Here is a 17,517-nt window from a genome sequence, read left to right on the forward strand (position 1 = left end):
CGTCTAGGTCTGGCTCAGCTCACACTCCCTGCGGCCCGCCCCCCGCCCCCTCCATACCTCTAGTCAGCAGAACACTAGAGTGAGAGCATGGAATCGCAAACACCAACGTGGCCTCTTCCATTTACTCACTGCGACCTTGGAAAAGTCTTTAACATTTCTGTCCTTCACTTTCCTCATCTGTAAGATGGGGACAACAGGGGAACATGCCCCCTAACGGGGTTTGTGCATATACGAGTTAATGTATTTAATTATTTAATGTGCTGGGACTCCCAGGATCTAACAGCTAGGAGGGACTATTAGAAATTATTTTAAAAATTTAGTTCAAAATTTCATCCAGTGTAGATATGACTGTAATATAACATTTGGAATTAAAAATAAAAACAGATATAATAGTAATGACTCTAACTAGATTATATACAAATGGTTTGTTTTTCCAGAATTCCTGAGTAGGAGAAGTCCCTCAAACATTCAGATTTAGGTAATTTCAATTTGTGGTAACTTGTTTATTGTCACAGAGTTCAAAAACAATAGCAAATATATACTCAAAAGTCTTGCTCCTACTCCTACCTTTTATCCATCTGATTTTCCCTCCTGCTCCCATCCTCGCCTCAGTTAACCATTTTTATTATATTTTTTGACGCCCTCTGCTGTTAAGTAAATACAGAAAAATGGAATATTTTCTCCTTTCTGTTATACTAAAGTTAGTTTTGTTCTATAAACTGTTCTGTAACTAGCTCGTTTTTTAACTTAGCAATTTATCTTAAATGTTTTTAATACCGGTTCATAGAAAACTTCCTCTTTACGTAATTTTTTGCATTTCAAAGTGTCTTCTATTATATAGATGTACCACAATGTATTTAACTCATTCTCTGTTGATGGACATTTGAGTTGTACCCAAATTAAATAATTTGGTTATGCAAAAGTTATATTTGCATTTTTTTCCTAGAATTATAGAATTTTGGATGAGTAAGATAACTTAGGGGTCACCTAATCAAACTCTCTCCTTTTAGACAGTATTCTAGGCATTCAGTGACTGCCTAATAAAAAAGGACAAATGGAAAAGAATAAAATTATAAAATGCATTTAAAATCATAGTTCTATTTATAATCGCCAAAGCGTTCCCATCTCAGATTATAAAGATACCTGTTATGAGATACAGAATAAAAACAACCAAGAGCAACTTGCATCAGTAGAAGCAATGACATTTTTCCTTCACTGAGTTTTAAAATTCATAGCATTGATGAGGATAGAAAATGGAGGACAGTGTGGAAAAATTAAGAATACTGTACTTTTAGGATATTTTAAATCACTTTAAGATCTCCATTATTACAATAAGACAATTACAATACAATTGAGAATAATAACACAGTTATCTTACCTTTAATATCTTATTTGTTCTAAATATTGGATTAAATCCAAAGTAGAGGCACAAGACATCCAGCGGCATCGCCGATGCGACATCCAGCTGTTGGAAGAGCATGTTCACAATCACGCTGTGTTTACCTGCGTTTCAGACATGGACTGGTTTATACCCACATATGTAAAAGCTGACCTGGCGCCACGGGTTCTTTGCTGTTTATACGAACCTGCCTTCAGGTGCACACGCGCGGTGCCACTGGCAGGCGTGTTGGCACCACGAGAACAAGCACCGCTCTGCGGCCGCTTCCGGCCCGAGCCGTTCCCGCCTCCCTGTGCCTGAGCTCTTAGGCACCGCACTTCCTGAGAGCTCACTGTGCCGCCACGTACATTTCAGAGGTGGCACGGTTGCTAATGTTAAAACACATTTTAAAAGCATCTTAAACATGGGGCTCTTGGACTAAAAATCAAGTCTATTCTTGATTTTATTTGAAACCATTACTTGTTCGTTGCAGTGATATATTTTTATGTTTCGGCTGATTCTCCCGTGGTAAGGAATGAGTATATTGTTGGTTGTTCATCCTGACTCCTCGGGTCTTTCTACTGCTGCCTACTCCGGGTCACATTGCTAACAGCAAACTGCTGAGAAAATATCTGTCAGAGACCACGCAGGCTCAGAGAGGAGAGGACAAAACAGTCCCATTTACAATTACCCAGCAGCTCTGATGGGAGACGATATTAAAAGTGCTATTACAGCTAAAAATATATATTTTAAAATTTTTCCTGTATTTAAATTATTCTGGCCTTCTATTACCCTGGTAATTGTGAAATGATAACATCATACTTGCATACTCTCCTGATTGCAATAATAATACAAATTCTTTTATGTAAGATAATTATGCACTTTTATTAGTTTTTACATGGTATCGAAAAATAGGGTACATTAAAAAACATTTAATTTATTTAAGACAATTAAGAGCAGTTAAAAGCTTTCTGTGAAGCCATACATATGAAATGGAGAGTTGAGGTAATTAACTGTGCACCAGAATTTCACAATGGCCTAGTACCACTGATAAGCAATGCAACTTCTGGTTTGAATTATCTAGATTGGCAATTATAAACAAATTACTTACTAAAAGTACTGGTTCAGAAATTGCATCATATGATCAAACCCCACTGATTTTAAGCTCCAGATGCCGAGCCGTGTAGCGAGTTGAGAGGAGCACAGAACAGTGACTAGAACAGCGTCTGACAAATGAGGATGCAGGAGTGCGGAGCTGTTGACTCGTCTAGTGCGCTTCCAGAACCTGTTTCCTGGCTCGAGTACAATTAGCTTTATAACATGTAAAATAACGGTACGTGTACTAATCTGGCAGAATAATGACCTTTTTACCTGCTGTCTGTACCATTACTCAACAGCCCACTTGACTTCTCTATGCAGACTGTCACTAGTCGTGTTTGACAGTCACACATTAGCATGGATTTGTGTAGGAAGGGCGTGATGATGATCCTTTTTTTATTCTATCTAATAAAGACCCATATGTTGATTTATTTCTCATTGAATTGTAGAAAATCGAATTAAGTATTGACCAACACTGCTTTCTGTACAAGGTACTCTGAAAAGCATGGTGGTTGAAATAAAATTAAGATATTGTTTCTGTCCATGAGAAATTAACACTCCAGAAATGGAATAACCAAGCACAAAAATAACTGTGACACCATGCCATAATTCATAATTCATAATGTGCTAAGGGAATTCGAAAGGAAAAGTGACCACAATTAAATAAATGTAAAATTTTACATTTATAAATCCAAATTAAATACATGACTTAATTTGCCCTTATTGATTTTAAGAAAGTGATTAAGGGTTTGGAATAAGCTTGCGGCACTTACAAAGAATATTCATCTACTTTGTAGAGTTCATCAAAGTAGTGTAGATCTTTTATAAATATGTCTAAGTATGTGGATATTTTTTACAAAAAAAATTAGTTGGAGATAAAAATGAATTGAAAGGGATTTTAACCACTATAGATTGTCAAAAGGATAATTTGGCACCTAGATGCAGGTTTGTAGTTTTAAACAAAATCTGAAGGCACTCAAATGTCATCCTTAAACTGGGAGGATGGCGCTCACTCATACAGCTCAGGTGACCTTGGTGAGCCCTGAGCTGCTACCTATTTCTCAGAGTCAGGAGGAGCAAGTAGAGTACAAAGTACTCGGCTGTAAATAATTATGGCTGAAAAAAATCCGTAAGATTATGTTGCTCTTTGAGGAAAGAAAAATGCTACGTCACATAAATAATTGTTTCTTTTCTATTTTTTATTTTCTTTATATGAACCAAAAAAAAAAAAACACAAAAAACCAGGAGTAGAAACAATTTTATAGACTTTTACATCATCACGTTCCGTGAATCGGAGGCTAGCACTCTGTATGAACGAGACAGAAAAAAAAACACACCCCTAACTCTTTTTCTGCCGTTTAAATCAAAATTTCAACATGGGCATGGATGATTTGTCTGCCTAATAAAGACCCATGTGTTGAACTATACATGTGCACGCACGAACAAGTGTATCGTGCAAGTACTAAGAAGCAAAACCTCAGGTTTGCCTCTGTCTAATGAAACTCATCTGCTTCAACTTTGCTACAAAGGCTATTTTTCTGAAAGAAAGCAGGTTTTTTGGTAGAAATTTATAGATGAGTCTTAAAGTCAAAATGGCAATGGACTGCTTGAACAATTTTGAAATTGGAAGGCACCTACCAGAAATTTTGTAGAACTCCTGTAATGCCTCAACAGCTCATGTGAATCCACCTGAAATATATTATAGTTATATTTCATATTGATTCTACCCAATTTCATGAAATATTTTCTCACTTTAAAAAAATATTTAGATATTTTTCTTACTGGCTCCTTCCAACTTCAGCCTACAAACATGCTCTATCCACTCATATCATAAAACAAAAACAAACCTTCCTTGGCACTTGCTTCGTTTTTGCCCTGTTGTATGCCTCCTCCTCCCCTGGAAGAATGTTTTTAGCACAATTATCCCGTTACTTTTAGGGTTGTCTATGGTCATAAGATTGAATAAATGTAAATGAAAATAAAACTTGCCAGATTAAATGAAAATGCCATCTAGTGATTCTAAATCCCTTTTCTTCAGAGCCCTAAATAAATGTGGTATCATTAGCTTTATGAGGCTCAGCATGCTTACTGGTTACAGTTAGGCACTTATTTTTAAAATGTCCTACTTAACTCTCTCTCTTTAAGCCTCACCAGTATGCAGGTAACCACTTCAGGGGAAAGTTTGCATTGGGAGGAATATGCTAACTACACCTAAAAACTTTTCAAGAGATAGTTTTTCAAGAAGCTCTACCCAGGTATAAATATATTTACTTATTATTTACCTTTTCTGAAAAACAGTTCATAAAACCTCATAATTTCACATTGAACAAATAGAACTGTTTCAAAATAATATCATCCGAAACAACTATAATGCAGATTATTCAAGGCAAGAAATCCTTGAACCAAGATTGCCATTCACTCACTCCTTCTAACATTTCTTGAGTATACTCGCTGAGTTGCTAATACAGAGAGGGAAATGAACTGAATATTGTTGCTACTCTTAAGAAACTAATCAGAAAGACAGCTACATGTATAATAGGAGATGAGAGGGGGAAGTTAAGTGTGTGGACACGCATTCACTTGGTTCATTCAGGAATTTACTGTGCATCTTCACCAGTAGCTTTATGAGGGGGTGCTACTCATCCTATTTTATGGATGAAGGAGATAGTATTTAATGAAAGGGTAAATTTATTTTCTTCCGGTAATGCTGTTAGTAAGTTTCAGAGATGGAATCTGACCCTGGTCTGTTTCCACTACATCATAATTAGCCTGCCATTTAACAAATAACAGAAGTAGAGTCAAGTATACAGAGCACCTGACAAGGGAGTGGCTAATTTTCTTCGGGTCAGTTGATAAACAGTAACGGGGACGATTAAGTGCCAAAGTGACGGACCATAAGGGCAGGTTTGATGGACACTGTCACTGGATGGCACTGACCATCCCCATGGGCCCTTATGATGGGTTGTTTTAACAAAAGGCTGCAGGTGTGAGGGTCTCATATACCAGTAATGCCCACTGTCATTTCTGCTCTACGTCTGTTGTCCGTAAGGGGAACCTCAGATGAGAGACTCTTGTTGGTCCTTGATTAATAAATACCCTGCTCTGTTTGTGCAGCACCGTCTTCAGAAGATACTGCAGATAAACGCGGCGGAAAACTTGTAAATCCTCCTGACTCCTCTGAGGTGGCCTTTACCATCTCAATCGGTTGTCTCAGTTTCTGTTTTCCCTTAAGACCTTGGGGAATTAACATTTCCATCCTTCGGCCCTGGCATACTTGGCAACTGTGGTTAGTTAAAACATGTTTGTTGAATGAAATAACGACTGACTAAATGATTGACTAATCTGGCGGCGTCCACCAAGAGCTGTAAGGGACAGCTAAGCGCAGTGAGGCCTTCAGGCTGGGTGCTCAGCTGGCATCGTCATCAAGCTTCAAAACCAAAACTACCTACTCTAAATTAAAGAAACCATTAAACTTCTTTTGCTTGTGATAACACATTTTAAACAGAGCTCATTGAATGTTTTTATCGGTTATTTCTCTTGGTTTTAACATTCCATTGTGTGCAAAAGTCTCTTAGAAAACTGAAAATAAAAGTCTCCTCTTACTGATTTTGTCATTTTCCTTTTGTCACACATTGATTTTCTCCCCCCTTGTGGATCTAATGGAGGTTGAAATTCGTGTTCTTTTCTGTGTGCTGCTTCCTTCGTATTTGCATACCGTCACTGTCATTCATCAAGCTGCCAGTGAGCTCTGGGGACAGTGCTGGTGAGTTAGCTAAGGCTCTGACGTCTGTGTGAGGAAATACTGTGAACGGGTTTCTGCTACAGCTTCAGCTCTGGCCTTTAAAATTTCTTTCTAGGAAAGATTTCCCAAATAGGAGGCATTCCCAAGCAAGTAATAGTGAAAAAAACCAAACCAACCAAAACTACTTTCAGATTTTTAATAATTTAAGATCCTCTGGAGACTCAAGAGAACATTCAGGAGATTAAAGAACCTGCCTCTTCTTCAAAAACACGTATGACCCCAGGGGCCATCTCCTTGGTCGCTCGGCGCCCGTGCTGTGGCCCTGGAAGAGCTGCTCGGAGACGCCCTCGCTGGGGCTGTGCCGAGGCCACGACACTGGGCAGCAGTTGGGGAAGGGCTGGGGGCAGAGGCTGTGAGATTCGGGTGTGCGCCTGTGAAAATATGTTTTTCTGTTTCTGTCTTAGAATGACTGGATTTGCTATGAAATTCCCTCAGCACTCAGAATAAGTCCAGGGTATGAACACGACCTTCTGAAGCGGGTGCCGCATTTGACGATGAGAAATGAGATGTGATGAGTCTGGAAAGTGGAGTGAGCAGAAGATATGCCGGCAGACACGGTAATTAAAAGCCGCACCAAACATGGTGTTTTCGGTGTCTGCGGTTTGCGCCGTCTGCTGGGTGAGTGGGCTCCTGCTCATCGTGTGGCTCTCTCCATGGAGATGCTGACGGCTGGTTGTTCTCAGTCCCTTTCAGCACTTCCCAGCAGTGCGCGTCATGATGGTGGGATGGCCGCAGGCCGTCTGACACGGGGGCCCTTGGCCCAAGTGGCTTTGGGGTGCTGGAAGCACGGAGAGTGTGGCTGGGAAACCAAGTTTTTAACGTTATTTTGCCTTAATTAATTAAAATTCAAATTTGACTCGATACAGGTGGCTGCTGCACTGGACAGTACTGGAGGTCTGCAGTGGCAGAACGGGTCACGACAGTTTCTCTCGTCAAGTTAGGTTTTCCTGGGATGTCCAGTACAAATCCGGGACTTGGTTTCTGTCCTGTGGGCAGGGACTGTGCTCGCTGCTGACCGTACAATGACACACAATAACACAGCCTGTGCCCTACAGAGCTTACAGCCTGGGCTGCGTCATGGCAGCGGCGGCCTGCAGAGGAGACCGCATGACACCCTCCCGGCCCCGAGGCGGACGGCGGGCGGCGACGTGGGAGAAGGCAGCCACCGGCTCACTCTTGGAGGTTCGACTGCTAGAGGAATATACATTAAATTCCTTCTGTTTGCACCGATAATTTACACATTCGTCTGCATCACGTAGGTATGCGACGTGTACAGCTCTGACACCTCAGACTGGCGTCAGCTTTGTACTCTCGGCTACCATCGCATTCTGAAAAACTCGCCAGCCTGAGCCAGCACGGCGCAGCTGGGATGAGCGTGGGTCTGGAGTGAAGGTCTGCGTTTGAGCCCTGCCCGGGACATTAACTAGCAAATCGCGTGCCCTCTCCAAACCCCCGTGTCCTCATGTGAAGGTAGCATCTTCCTCACAGGGCGACGGGAAGGGCTAAGGGAGGCGCCAGGGTCAACTGTCCAGAGCGACAGGGCTAGTGTTTCCCACGCACGCACCAGGCCCCTTACGCGCACTGATGCGTCCGGCATCCCCAACGCCAGGACGGTGCTGTTGTCACCCTGCCCCAAAGATGAGGAAATGGAGGCCAGGGAGACGAGGGGTCCCCGGCACGCAGTGGCTGCTGTGCTGGTGTTGGTGGTGCTATTACTATTACACTGCTGGCCTCCGGGGGTTAAAGACTGACAGGGACACATGCTGAGACGGCCAGTCGGACATGAGCCAAGACAACGCTGTGAGTTTGTTTTCCGCAGTCCTGCCTGGTACCCACCTGTCAGCTGCTGCCCCTCCCAGCCTCACTTACTATGACGTCTCCTCCTCTTACAAACTGGAGCCTGGGCTGGATCAGCAACATATCGCAAAGGTAGATGACGTCGCACACGAGGTCCACCAGGAGCCAGTAGCACGTGTTGTCCGGTTTATGTAGGGTACCAAAGCACAAGACAGTGGCCTCTAACACATTTATCATTCTCCAGCAGCGGTGACGATCGAGAGCCACAGGAGATAGAGTGGATCTAGGAAAACAGCAACTGGAGTGACCCACAGGGCATGTGACGAGCATTCCAGTGACTGCTTGGTCTGGCGAGGCTGGGCGCGGGGCGAGGCTCTCTCAACCACACAGCCCCGCCTCCAGCGCAGGCGGCTCCCCAACGGCGCCCAGGGACCCCTTGAGCCGTTCCGACACCGTAATCGGGGGCAGGAGAGACCCCAACCTGCCTTCCAGAAAGAGGCAGGACTATTTTATCTGTTATCTTCACTCGAGAGGGGCGGATGACCCACTGTATGTTTAATGTAGTTTAACACGGTTTAAATTCTGCTTTCGCAATAGAGCCAGCATGTGGGCTAGGGAAAATGGGAGCCACCTGTGACTCTGGGTTTCCGGGAGCCTGGTCACAGCCAGTCCTCCCACTGGGACGGTCCACCCCTGACAGTACCTGTGTATGAATCTATGCTTCTTGGAAGTCTGACTTGCTTTAGGTGGCCTGTGAGAGGCACCTTCTGGAGTTTACAACACAACATGTGATGGCAACGTTCTCCTTCTGGCTTGGCACTGCTTTCTGGTGTTGACAATGCAGCTGTGGGCTTTGCTTCGTAGGAAAGAAAAAGATGAAAATGTCTTCAAGAGGTTAAGTAAGCTTCATGAGCAAAAAGCTTGGATTTCTTGATGTCAGAACATTCCAGAATCCTCCCCTCTCAATACAGGCACATAAGGCATTTTACAGCATTGAAAATAATGACATTTGTGAAAATATCCAGGTAATGAAAACACTGGAATTTAGAAATAAATAGCAGGTTTAAAGCTCACTAACAAATAATCTCAAATGTGTTACAAATAAGATTCTTAAAATACAAACTTGGTTCTCACTATTATGGAGCCTGAAGAAAGCCAGAGCTTTGGATTTACATTTGGAAGAAACATTACAAATGTGCAGCGTTCCGCAGGTTGTCAGTTGCATGCTTCTTTAGTCTCACGCATATCCTTTGAGTAATGGGTAAACGAAACTCAAACTCTCCTCTTCAACATACTTATCAGACTATAGTGACTGCTTTATTCAGCTCCACTTTACGAAGAGAATATTATACAAGACATAGCTTATTTTGAGAATCCAACTTTCATCAAAGTTATGAGAAGACCCTTAGCTCCATCCTGTGTAATTAACAATTTGAATTTTAACTGTTAATAAACAAACAACTTTTTTTTTTTTGGTCAATACATACATAAACATGTCACAGGGACATCATCACGGGGTCCATCACTTTTGTGCTCTCTTTGATTATGCTTACTAATTTTCATAAGCACATTTCTGAAGTTATTAGAGACGCTGACAATGGCCCCACCTCTCATGGGATCAGTTTGTTGATGTCCTTTGCTTTGTTGTGTATTCAGGTCATTATTTTATTTTTAAAAGCACTCTGAGTATTATGGGTATTTGTAATTAATATTTGCAACAAAACTTGCTATGGTGGATGTTGGCCTGTGCACACCCCGGGGGCTGAGGCCTCTGTGCCTGAGGGTGTCCTCCCAGCTGGCTTGCTCAAGGGCGGGGGTGTTAGCGGCAGCCCTGCAGTAACCCTCGACGAGCGAAGGAGTCAGTGGGCTGAGCCCCCAGCCTCCTCTTACGGTGAGCCACAGACTTTCATGCTGGTCCAGCCCTGGTGGCTCACTGGGGTGACCCTCTCGTCGACACCCCGGACTGTCTTGGCTCCCCTCTGTCTCACTTGCCCGCTGTCACCTTCCTGGATCACCCTGGATGTCAACAATCTGAACTTAAATCATTTTCTTGGGGTCTGCTTTTGGGGGAACCCAAACTAAGACACTTGCAAAATGCATGTCCCCTCATAACTTCCTTCCAGCGCTTGGAGGCGCAGTGCTTACCCGCGTCGGGGCTGGCTTCGGGGGAGGACATGTCTCCTTCGGCCAACCTCCCCTTGTAGAGGGCTGTCCTCTGACGCAGCCGTCTCACCAGGTCGCAGAGCTGGGCGTCGGCGTGCTCGTTTATGACAGGGGCCCCAAGTCGTCTGTGTTTTGAAATAAAGGAGGGGAACAAGTGGCGGTGGAGACAGGGCATGAGGAGACACACAGGGAGGGGACGAAGTTTTTCCACCTTCCCAATATACCCAAGATGATTAGCTGCTCCTTTCTGCAGCCGAACAGAATGACTCCAGCACTCGGCTTGCTGGAAACTGCCGCTGCAATACAGGTGTGCCAGGGAACAGCTGGCACCCGCAAACAGCAAGTGGCCATTCTTGCCCGCATGGATCTCAACTGTGACTCCGCCACTAAATCGTATCATTAGCAGAATGAAAGCTTTAGCTGGCATGGCAGGCAGGATCCCAGGGTGGCCCTTGGCGTGCACGTCCCGCATAGTGCTGGGGACCGCCAATGCGGTGGGTTTTACACCGGAATCGAGCCCGTCACATGGCTCAGTCAACTCTAAGGTAAGGACGTTATACAGGTGAGCCTCTCACTAACAGCAGAGCTGGTGACAGAGCAGTCCAGAGGCCTGAGGCACGGAAGGATTTACTTGAGGGAAATTCTGCACATTTGGCTCAGAAGAGGAAAGGGGCTCTGACAGGACCTGCATGAGGCCTCCAGGAGGTGAGGGTGACCCCCAGCTAGCTGGTAACAAGGGAACAAGGACCCAGTCCCACAGCCATGAGGAGCTGCATTCTGCCGATCATCTGGATGAGCTTGGGACAGATTCTTCTTGGCGCCTCCGGGTAAGAGCCCAGCCAGGCCTGGACAACACCTTCTTCTGGCGGTGTGAGGCCTTAAGCAGAGTCCAGCCAAGCCCACCCAGCCTACTGATCTACGGAACTGGGAGCTAGTCAACGGGTGCTGTTTTAAGCCACTAAGTTTGTGACAGGTTGTTACACAAACTAACTCAACCTTTCTGGTACCAGGGACCGGTGCTCCTACGAGCATGTAACACCTGGTGATCTGAGGCGGAGCTGAGGCGGCGATGCTGGCGCTGGGGAGCGGCTGCAGATGCAGATGAAGCTTCGCTCCCTCACCCGCTGTGCACCTCCTGCTGTGCGGCCCGGCTCCTAAGAGGCCACGGACCAGTACTGGTCCATGGCCCAGGGGTTGGGGACCCCTGCTTTAAGGAACTTCCCTTCTAAGAAAACATTCAAGCAGACTAACGGGGGATGAGGTGTAAACCCATGTACTTCATAAAGATGGCGTCTCTGCACGGGTTCTCCTTAGAGCTCACTCTCTCCCCCGCATCCTTCCTCCTCAGGTCCGACGCGGGTCTGCCCGGGCCCGCACAGGCTCTGCCCACCCTTACCTCCCCTCAGTCACACCTGCCCTTTCCATCTCACTCCCAAACTGGAACCCAGGGAGTCCACTTGGGGACCGGGCGACCTGAAGGCTCCATGTAAAGAGAGCCCTACTGTGGGCCCCTCTCCACTGACCCCTGGTCCCTTCCCGGCCCACAGATGCAGCATCGCTGGCATTGTCCACAGATTCCCAGACCACTGGTATCTTTCTCTCTTCCCTTCTTGTTATCATAGCATAATTTATACCACTTTCAAATATAAAAGTTCTGCCTGTGCATCAAGGTTCTTCAAATGTGCCCACTAAGACCTTTACAAGTGTCTGGAATGGTGAAGACTGAGCTTCAGTGGAAGAAAATCTGATACATCTTAATAAATAGGGGGCAGTATATCTGCAAAACCAAAAAACCTTTTTTTCTTATGATTAAAAAGTATTGTCATATATATCATTTCACAGATTTTTTCTTAAAATCTTAGTATGCTTGGAAGTTTATTCACCCATCAAACAGTTATGGAGTTTCTACTTTATGTACTGGAAATATAAGGGTGAGTGAGACAGAGGCTAGCGATGCTCACAGTTTCATGGGGAGGCAAGGATGTGACAAATGAATAAGTGATGATAAGTAATAAAGGTGTAGAGAGTGCTGCTACCTAGAACTCGGCCTGGGGTATCAAGGAGGGCTTCGCAGAGAAACATCTCACGTCTGGAAGGACAAGAAGGCCTCGGACAGAGGAATGAAAGATGATGGGCTTTCCAGGCCTTGGGAACGAACAGCGCGTTCAGAGATGGCAAGGAAGTGACATGCTAGCAAGCGTTTGCTGCGCCTGAACCGCAGTGTGCACGGAGCGCTGGGCTGGCAGGGTGGCGGCAAGGTCCGGGAAGGTGCGTTCGGTCAGGTTATGATGCTCCTGCACGACCTACTGAGGAGTTTGGACACGGACCTGTAGGCTAAAGGGAGCTCAGCAGAGCACTGAGGAGGGGTGGGCACGGGTGGGGAGACATCTGGGAGAAGCAGCGACAGAGGGAGGGCTGGAGATGAGCGCTGGCCACGCAGGCCGCAGAGCAAAGCAAGCGTGTTCAGGAAAGGGACTAAAGGACTGCTCACGGGCAGAAAGCAAAGGATTGGAACTTCCTGGATCTTCTGGATAAATCCACATAAGGAATCAAGACTAACTCCTACATTTCTATTACAAGAGACTAGATTCATAAAGACGACATTAATATAAACAAATTCAGAAAGGAGGTGTTTGCGTGTAGTGGGTGTATGGAAAAAGTGAGGATTTTTTGTGTGTGTATATGTTCAATTCGAGATGTTTGTAGGACTTTGTGTGAAAGGACTTTGCCTGAAATACCCACGAGGCATTCAGAAATACAGGTGTGGCGACAAGATCTTGGTGTCATCGGTGAGAATGGGATGTTTGGAGTGATGTACGTAGATGACATCATCATAGACCAAAGTTCTGAAGGTCAAAAACTGTAAGTTTTCTTTATTCTCCACAAGACCTAGGATGAGGTAGGTCTTTAATAAATGTGTATTGACTAAATAAACCCACTACTTCTAACCTTTTGTTTGGCCTTATTTGCTGTGTCTCGATGTGCTAAAAAATCTATAAAAAGTGAAGTTGAGGGTTGCTGGATCATTAACTGTAAAGTCAGATATTCGAACTGTCACAGTGTCTAATTCAAGCCTAAGATCTAAGGAGAATGTTTTTCCTTTCCCTGAATTATCTAAAAGCCCTAATTGACCATATTATTGCCACTTAATCTCACCAGTCTGTACCGTGCAAACCTACCTCACGGTTAAAATGCTAAAAATTTATTAGAAAGCATGCCAGCATTTCGAACACATAGCTATATTTCATCTACTACACATTTCCCTTCTTGTATTAGTTGAGCATTTATACCTCAGTCTATTTCATCTCATTTTCCTTTGTTCCAGCTTCTTTTCTGGAGTAATCTTTGCCTATACACACACATATCAATATGTATATACATACATATGTACATACACACATATATATGTATGTACACACATATGTACTTACATACACACAGAAGCTAGGAATGTATTTTTCTTTAGGCAATTTAGTGACTGAACTGAAAAAGGTAAATAGAGATGAAAAAACATCTATTTCATGGGATAAACAAAAAATCGAATGGGGGTAAAGGAGGAAACCAATGGATATGTCTTATATAACTATGCCTCATTTGAGCTATATTTGGTATTTCTTTATTTATATTACTAATTATAGATTTAAAAAACTATTCCTTGTAAGTCCTTGATGAAATATTTGGTAAAGAGTAAAGACATTTTACACATTTTGATAAACATAGAAAGGAAAGTCTTATTGGATACTCATTGCTTACTGAGATGGATGAGGCTTTTAAAATTTGTTTACGTAACTATGGAAAAATAAAGAATTAATTATTGTTAGAATGATGTTTATTCCTTTTTCTGATAAAGGTGCAGAGAAAACTCACTTTAAAGAGCTGGTGGAAAGGATGTGGCTGCAGCCGTGTTCCTCGTTTCTTTAAATTCCGTCAGAGACACAGGCAGAAAGAAAGCGCGGGGTGGACGGCCGCCCTGAGCCGGGCCGCGGGCGCGTCTGCTCTCGGGCCGTGCAGCATGATGACGCGGGACGCTTGGGGCAGCCTAACTGCCCCCACGCGGGGGCGAAGGCCCAGTGCGGGAGGCGGTGTGTGGGGCGCGGGAACGTCAGTTTACAGAAAGAGGCCGCACATGAGACGTGGATCTTGAAACTCTCTGCCCTTGTGGGGAACGTTTTCCCGAGCACCCCGTGACACATGTTCCCTGGTTTGAGACTGTCGCTTCAGCATGACAATGCAGAGGGATGACTAAGTTCGAGGGGGTGAAATGGGGCGTGGTAAGGGGTAAGTTCACGCGGAGGTGACATTTGAGCAGAACCTTGAAGGGTGGATGGCTCTTTGATCGCGTGAAGAGACAATACGCTAGGCAAAGGGGGACAGCCTGAGACAAAGGTGTGTTAGTTGCTGCCTTGTAGACACAGAGAAGACTCAAACATTTTGCCGTAGAATTCCAAATCGCCTACAATTTGGCTTAAAAGGTCAGCTGAGATCAATGGGGAAGCACAGCAGAATTCTCAGAAGAGGGGCGCTCTTAGCTATGTTTTAGGCAAATCACTGAAAAAGAAGAAAGAACTGGCTGTGGGAAGGAGGCAGCGTGACCGAAGGGAGGGAGCCAAGTGAGAGCACGCGGGCTGATGCAACAGCAGGAGATTTCAGGCCGGGTCAGTGTGCTCCCTGGAATGGTGCCTCGCTCAAGTTCACGTCCACCTGGCACCTCAGACTATGACCTTATTGGGAAATAGGGCTGTTACTGATGTAACTCCTGGATTAAAGATCGAGTCACGCTGGAGCAGGGTGGGCCCTTAAGCTAATGACTGGTGTCCCTGTACGGAGGCCAAGCGAAGACATGGAGAAGACACACAGGGAGATCAGCACGTGACAAGGGGGGCAGAGACTGAGGTGAGGTGTCCACCAGCCGAGGAACACCCAGCTTGCTGGCAGCAGTGGCGGTAGCCAGGAGGGAGGTCTGGAACGGGCACGCCTCAGGGCTCTCAGAAGGGCCAGGATGGCCTGCACCTTGCTCTCAGGCTCCTGGCCTCCAGGACTGTGAGAGGATACGTGGTTGCTCTTGTAGGCCACTTAGTTTGTGGCAATTTGCTGCGGCAGCCCTAGGAAACTAACAGTTAGCAAAGAGGATAACTGCGTCCACATGGGCAACTCAGAAGGAGACATGAGTTGTAAGAGACATACAAATACGTTCAATTTGGTACATGTTGAACTCGAGGTGTAAATGAAGAACCGTTATTTCCCTAATGCACCCAGCGCAGCATCAGTTGAGAAGTGTGTCTGGACGTCCGTGGCTGGACTGAGCTGGAGATGCTGAACTGGGACTCGCCTGCCTAGAGGAGGTGGGGGAATTACGGTGGGTCAGACTGCTGGTAAGAGCTGGCACAGGACAGGAAAAGAGAGGAGGTCAAACTGCGGAATCTGCTGACATTTAAGGAGCAGCATGAGAAAAGGAACTGGGAAGTACCAATTACAGAGGTAGATCTGAGAGAGAAATGTCACGAAATCAGGAAAGCTAAGAGTTTGGAAAAGGAGGCCAGTGGTATCTCGTGCTGCACACAAAGTGAGTAGGGTGGGGACGAGAGGCACCTACAATTCTAGCAAGTAAGACTTCATCATCTTTAAGAAACTTGGTTGAAGAAATGTGCAATGTGGTAAAATTTTATCATTTTCTCCCATTTGTCTCAATAAGTATTTTGTAAAAATGTATGTAGGATCTGTCTTTGTTCTCTAAATAATATATTGAATTTCCATTCATTATTTCCCAAACTCAATTAAAAGTGATATTTATTTCCTCTAATAAATCTTCTTGAATAAATTTGGGCTTTCGCAAACTTTGCTAGATTCCTCTTAATGCTAAATTAAGAATTAAATTCATTTTCCAATGATTTGACTCATTAAAAAAATTCCAGTTAATCGAAGTCCTATAAAACCTGCTATTTCCGTCGTGTTGAATGGCAGACAGGAATTAGGCAAAAAAAATTATATTCCACTTTGAGGAGTTTCGGGGGGAAGAGAGGAGCAGGCCTTTTACCTTTTGCTGTGCTTTCACAAAAATTAATGATAAATCCAGACAGTTGTCCTCAAAAGTCACATCTGAAGCAAAGAAGCCTGCTTTGAATAAGTGAACATTTTTTTAGGAGTAAATTTCTGATTGAAAATACCTGATGTTACTATGAAGTTTTGATTTTTACCAATGTATGTGGTGATCTACCATAAAACCTACACGTTTTAAGCAAATTTAGGACAGGACAGATACAACTCAACCGAGTCTCACTCTGTGGCCTTCTCCCAGGAGATTCTGAGCTGTCTCTCACACTGCAGTCGTGCATATGCTATTGTCTGTACACATTAGTTTGTACATATGGTCATGTACATATGGATCGTATGATGCACAATTCCCTAACCTAAATTATCCCTGATCTGTCGAGAACGTGCTGCAATGCATCAGCAGCTCTGAGCTGGCTCTGCATCCCTCGGCAGCTGACCCCACAGACCCTTCTTCTGTTAGCCTGCCAGTGCTAGAGGTCATGTCCATGGTCTTCACTATTACTGTTTTTGGCTCACATCCTAATGGCCCACAAATGTAGTGGTGTCGAACTTTATGAAGTTTAACAACTATTTTAAGACTAAACTAACAAAAAAGCTATAAAAATATTGCAACATAGATTACAAATTTATATCCATAAGACCTATATGTACACATATACACAAACACATCAACAAACACACCGATACACACGATAGCAATCCTTCCCAAATCTTAACCCAATGGGAAAGGGAATGAATACCCATATCAATAGAAACATAAAATAGTCATAATACTAATACATTTCATTTCAATAAACATCTTTACTTCCTTAATGATTTCAGGTATTTTTTTTAGAGCAAAGTAAGCAACAACTATGTTTTCATTTTTTTTCCATATAGGGGCAAACTGAAAGAGCTGAAGAATGCATTAAAAAAATGTTCCTGAAAACTGGAATCTTGGTGAAGCTCTGAGGTGCATTTTAAATGTCTCACTCATTTATTCAGCAGATGCTTACTGCACACTTACTCTGTATGAGAAAACATAACCTGATATCTGTTCACTTTGAAGATCCTTTAACTAATATTCCTTTCATTTTATATATGCCTTTACATTTGTTCTGACTTACTAGCCTCTTCTGAGTAAACTGCTGTCGTCTTTATTTAAAAGCTGAGGTATCAGGATGTGCTATGGATTGCATTCTGTGCCCCCCACATTCATATGCTGATGCCGCCACGCCCTGAATCGGCA

General features: G+C 44.1%; 1 protein-coding gene across 1 annotated transcript in view; it reads right to left on the bottom strand.

Annotated features, from left to right (window-relative positions):
- Positions 1–17,517, bottom strand: part of CNGB3 (cyclic nucleotide gated channel beta 3) — a 101,863-nt gene that overhangs the window by 40,136 nt on the left and 44,210 nt on the right. Inside the window, 6 exon segments of the mRNA XM_006924108.2 lie at positions 1,379–1,465; positions 4,115–4,165; positions 8,148–8,266; positions 8,269–8,358; positions 8,779–8,931; positions 10,221–10,363. Coding sequence (XP_006924170.2) covers positions 1,379–1,465; positions 4,115–4,165; positions 8,148–8,266; positions 8,269–8,358; positions 8,779–8,931; positions 10,221–10,363 — 643 coding nt within the window.

This window comes from Pteropus alecto, unplaced genomic scaffold (assembly GCF_000325575.1).
Source record: "Pteropus alecto unplaced genomic scaffold, ASM32557v1 scaffold87, whole genome shotgun sequence".
In the NCBI taxonomy this organism is placed as follows: Eukaryota; Metazoa; Chordata; class Mammalia; order Chiroptera; family Pteropodidae; genus Pteropus; species Pteropus alecto.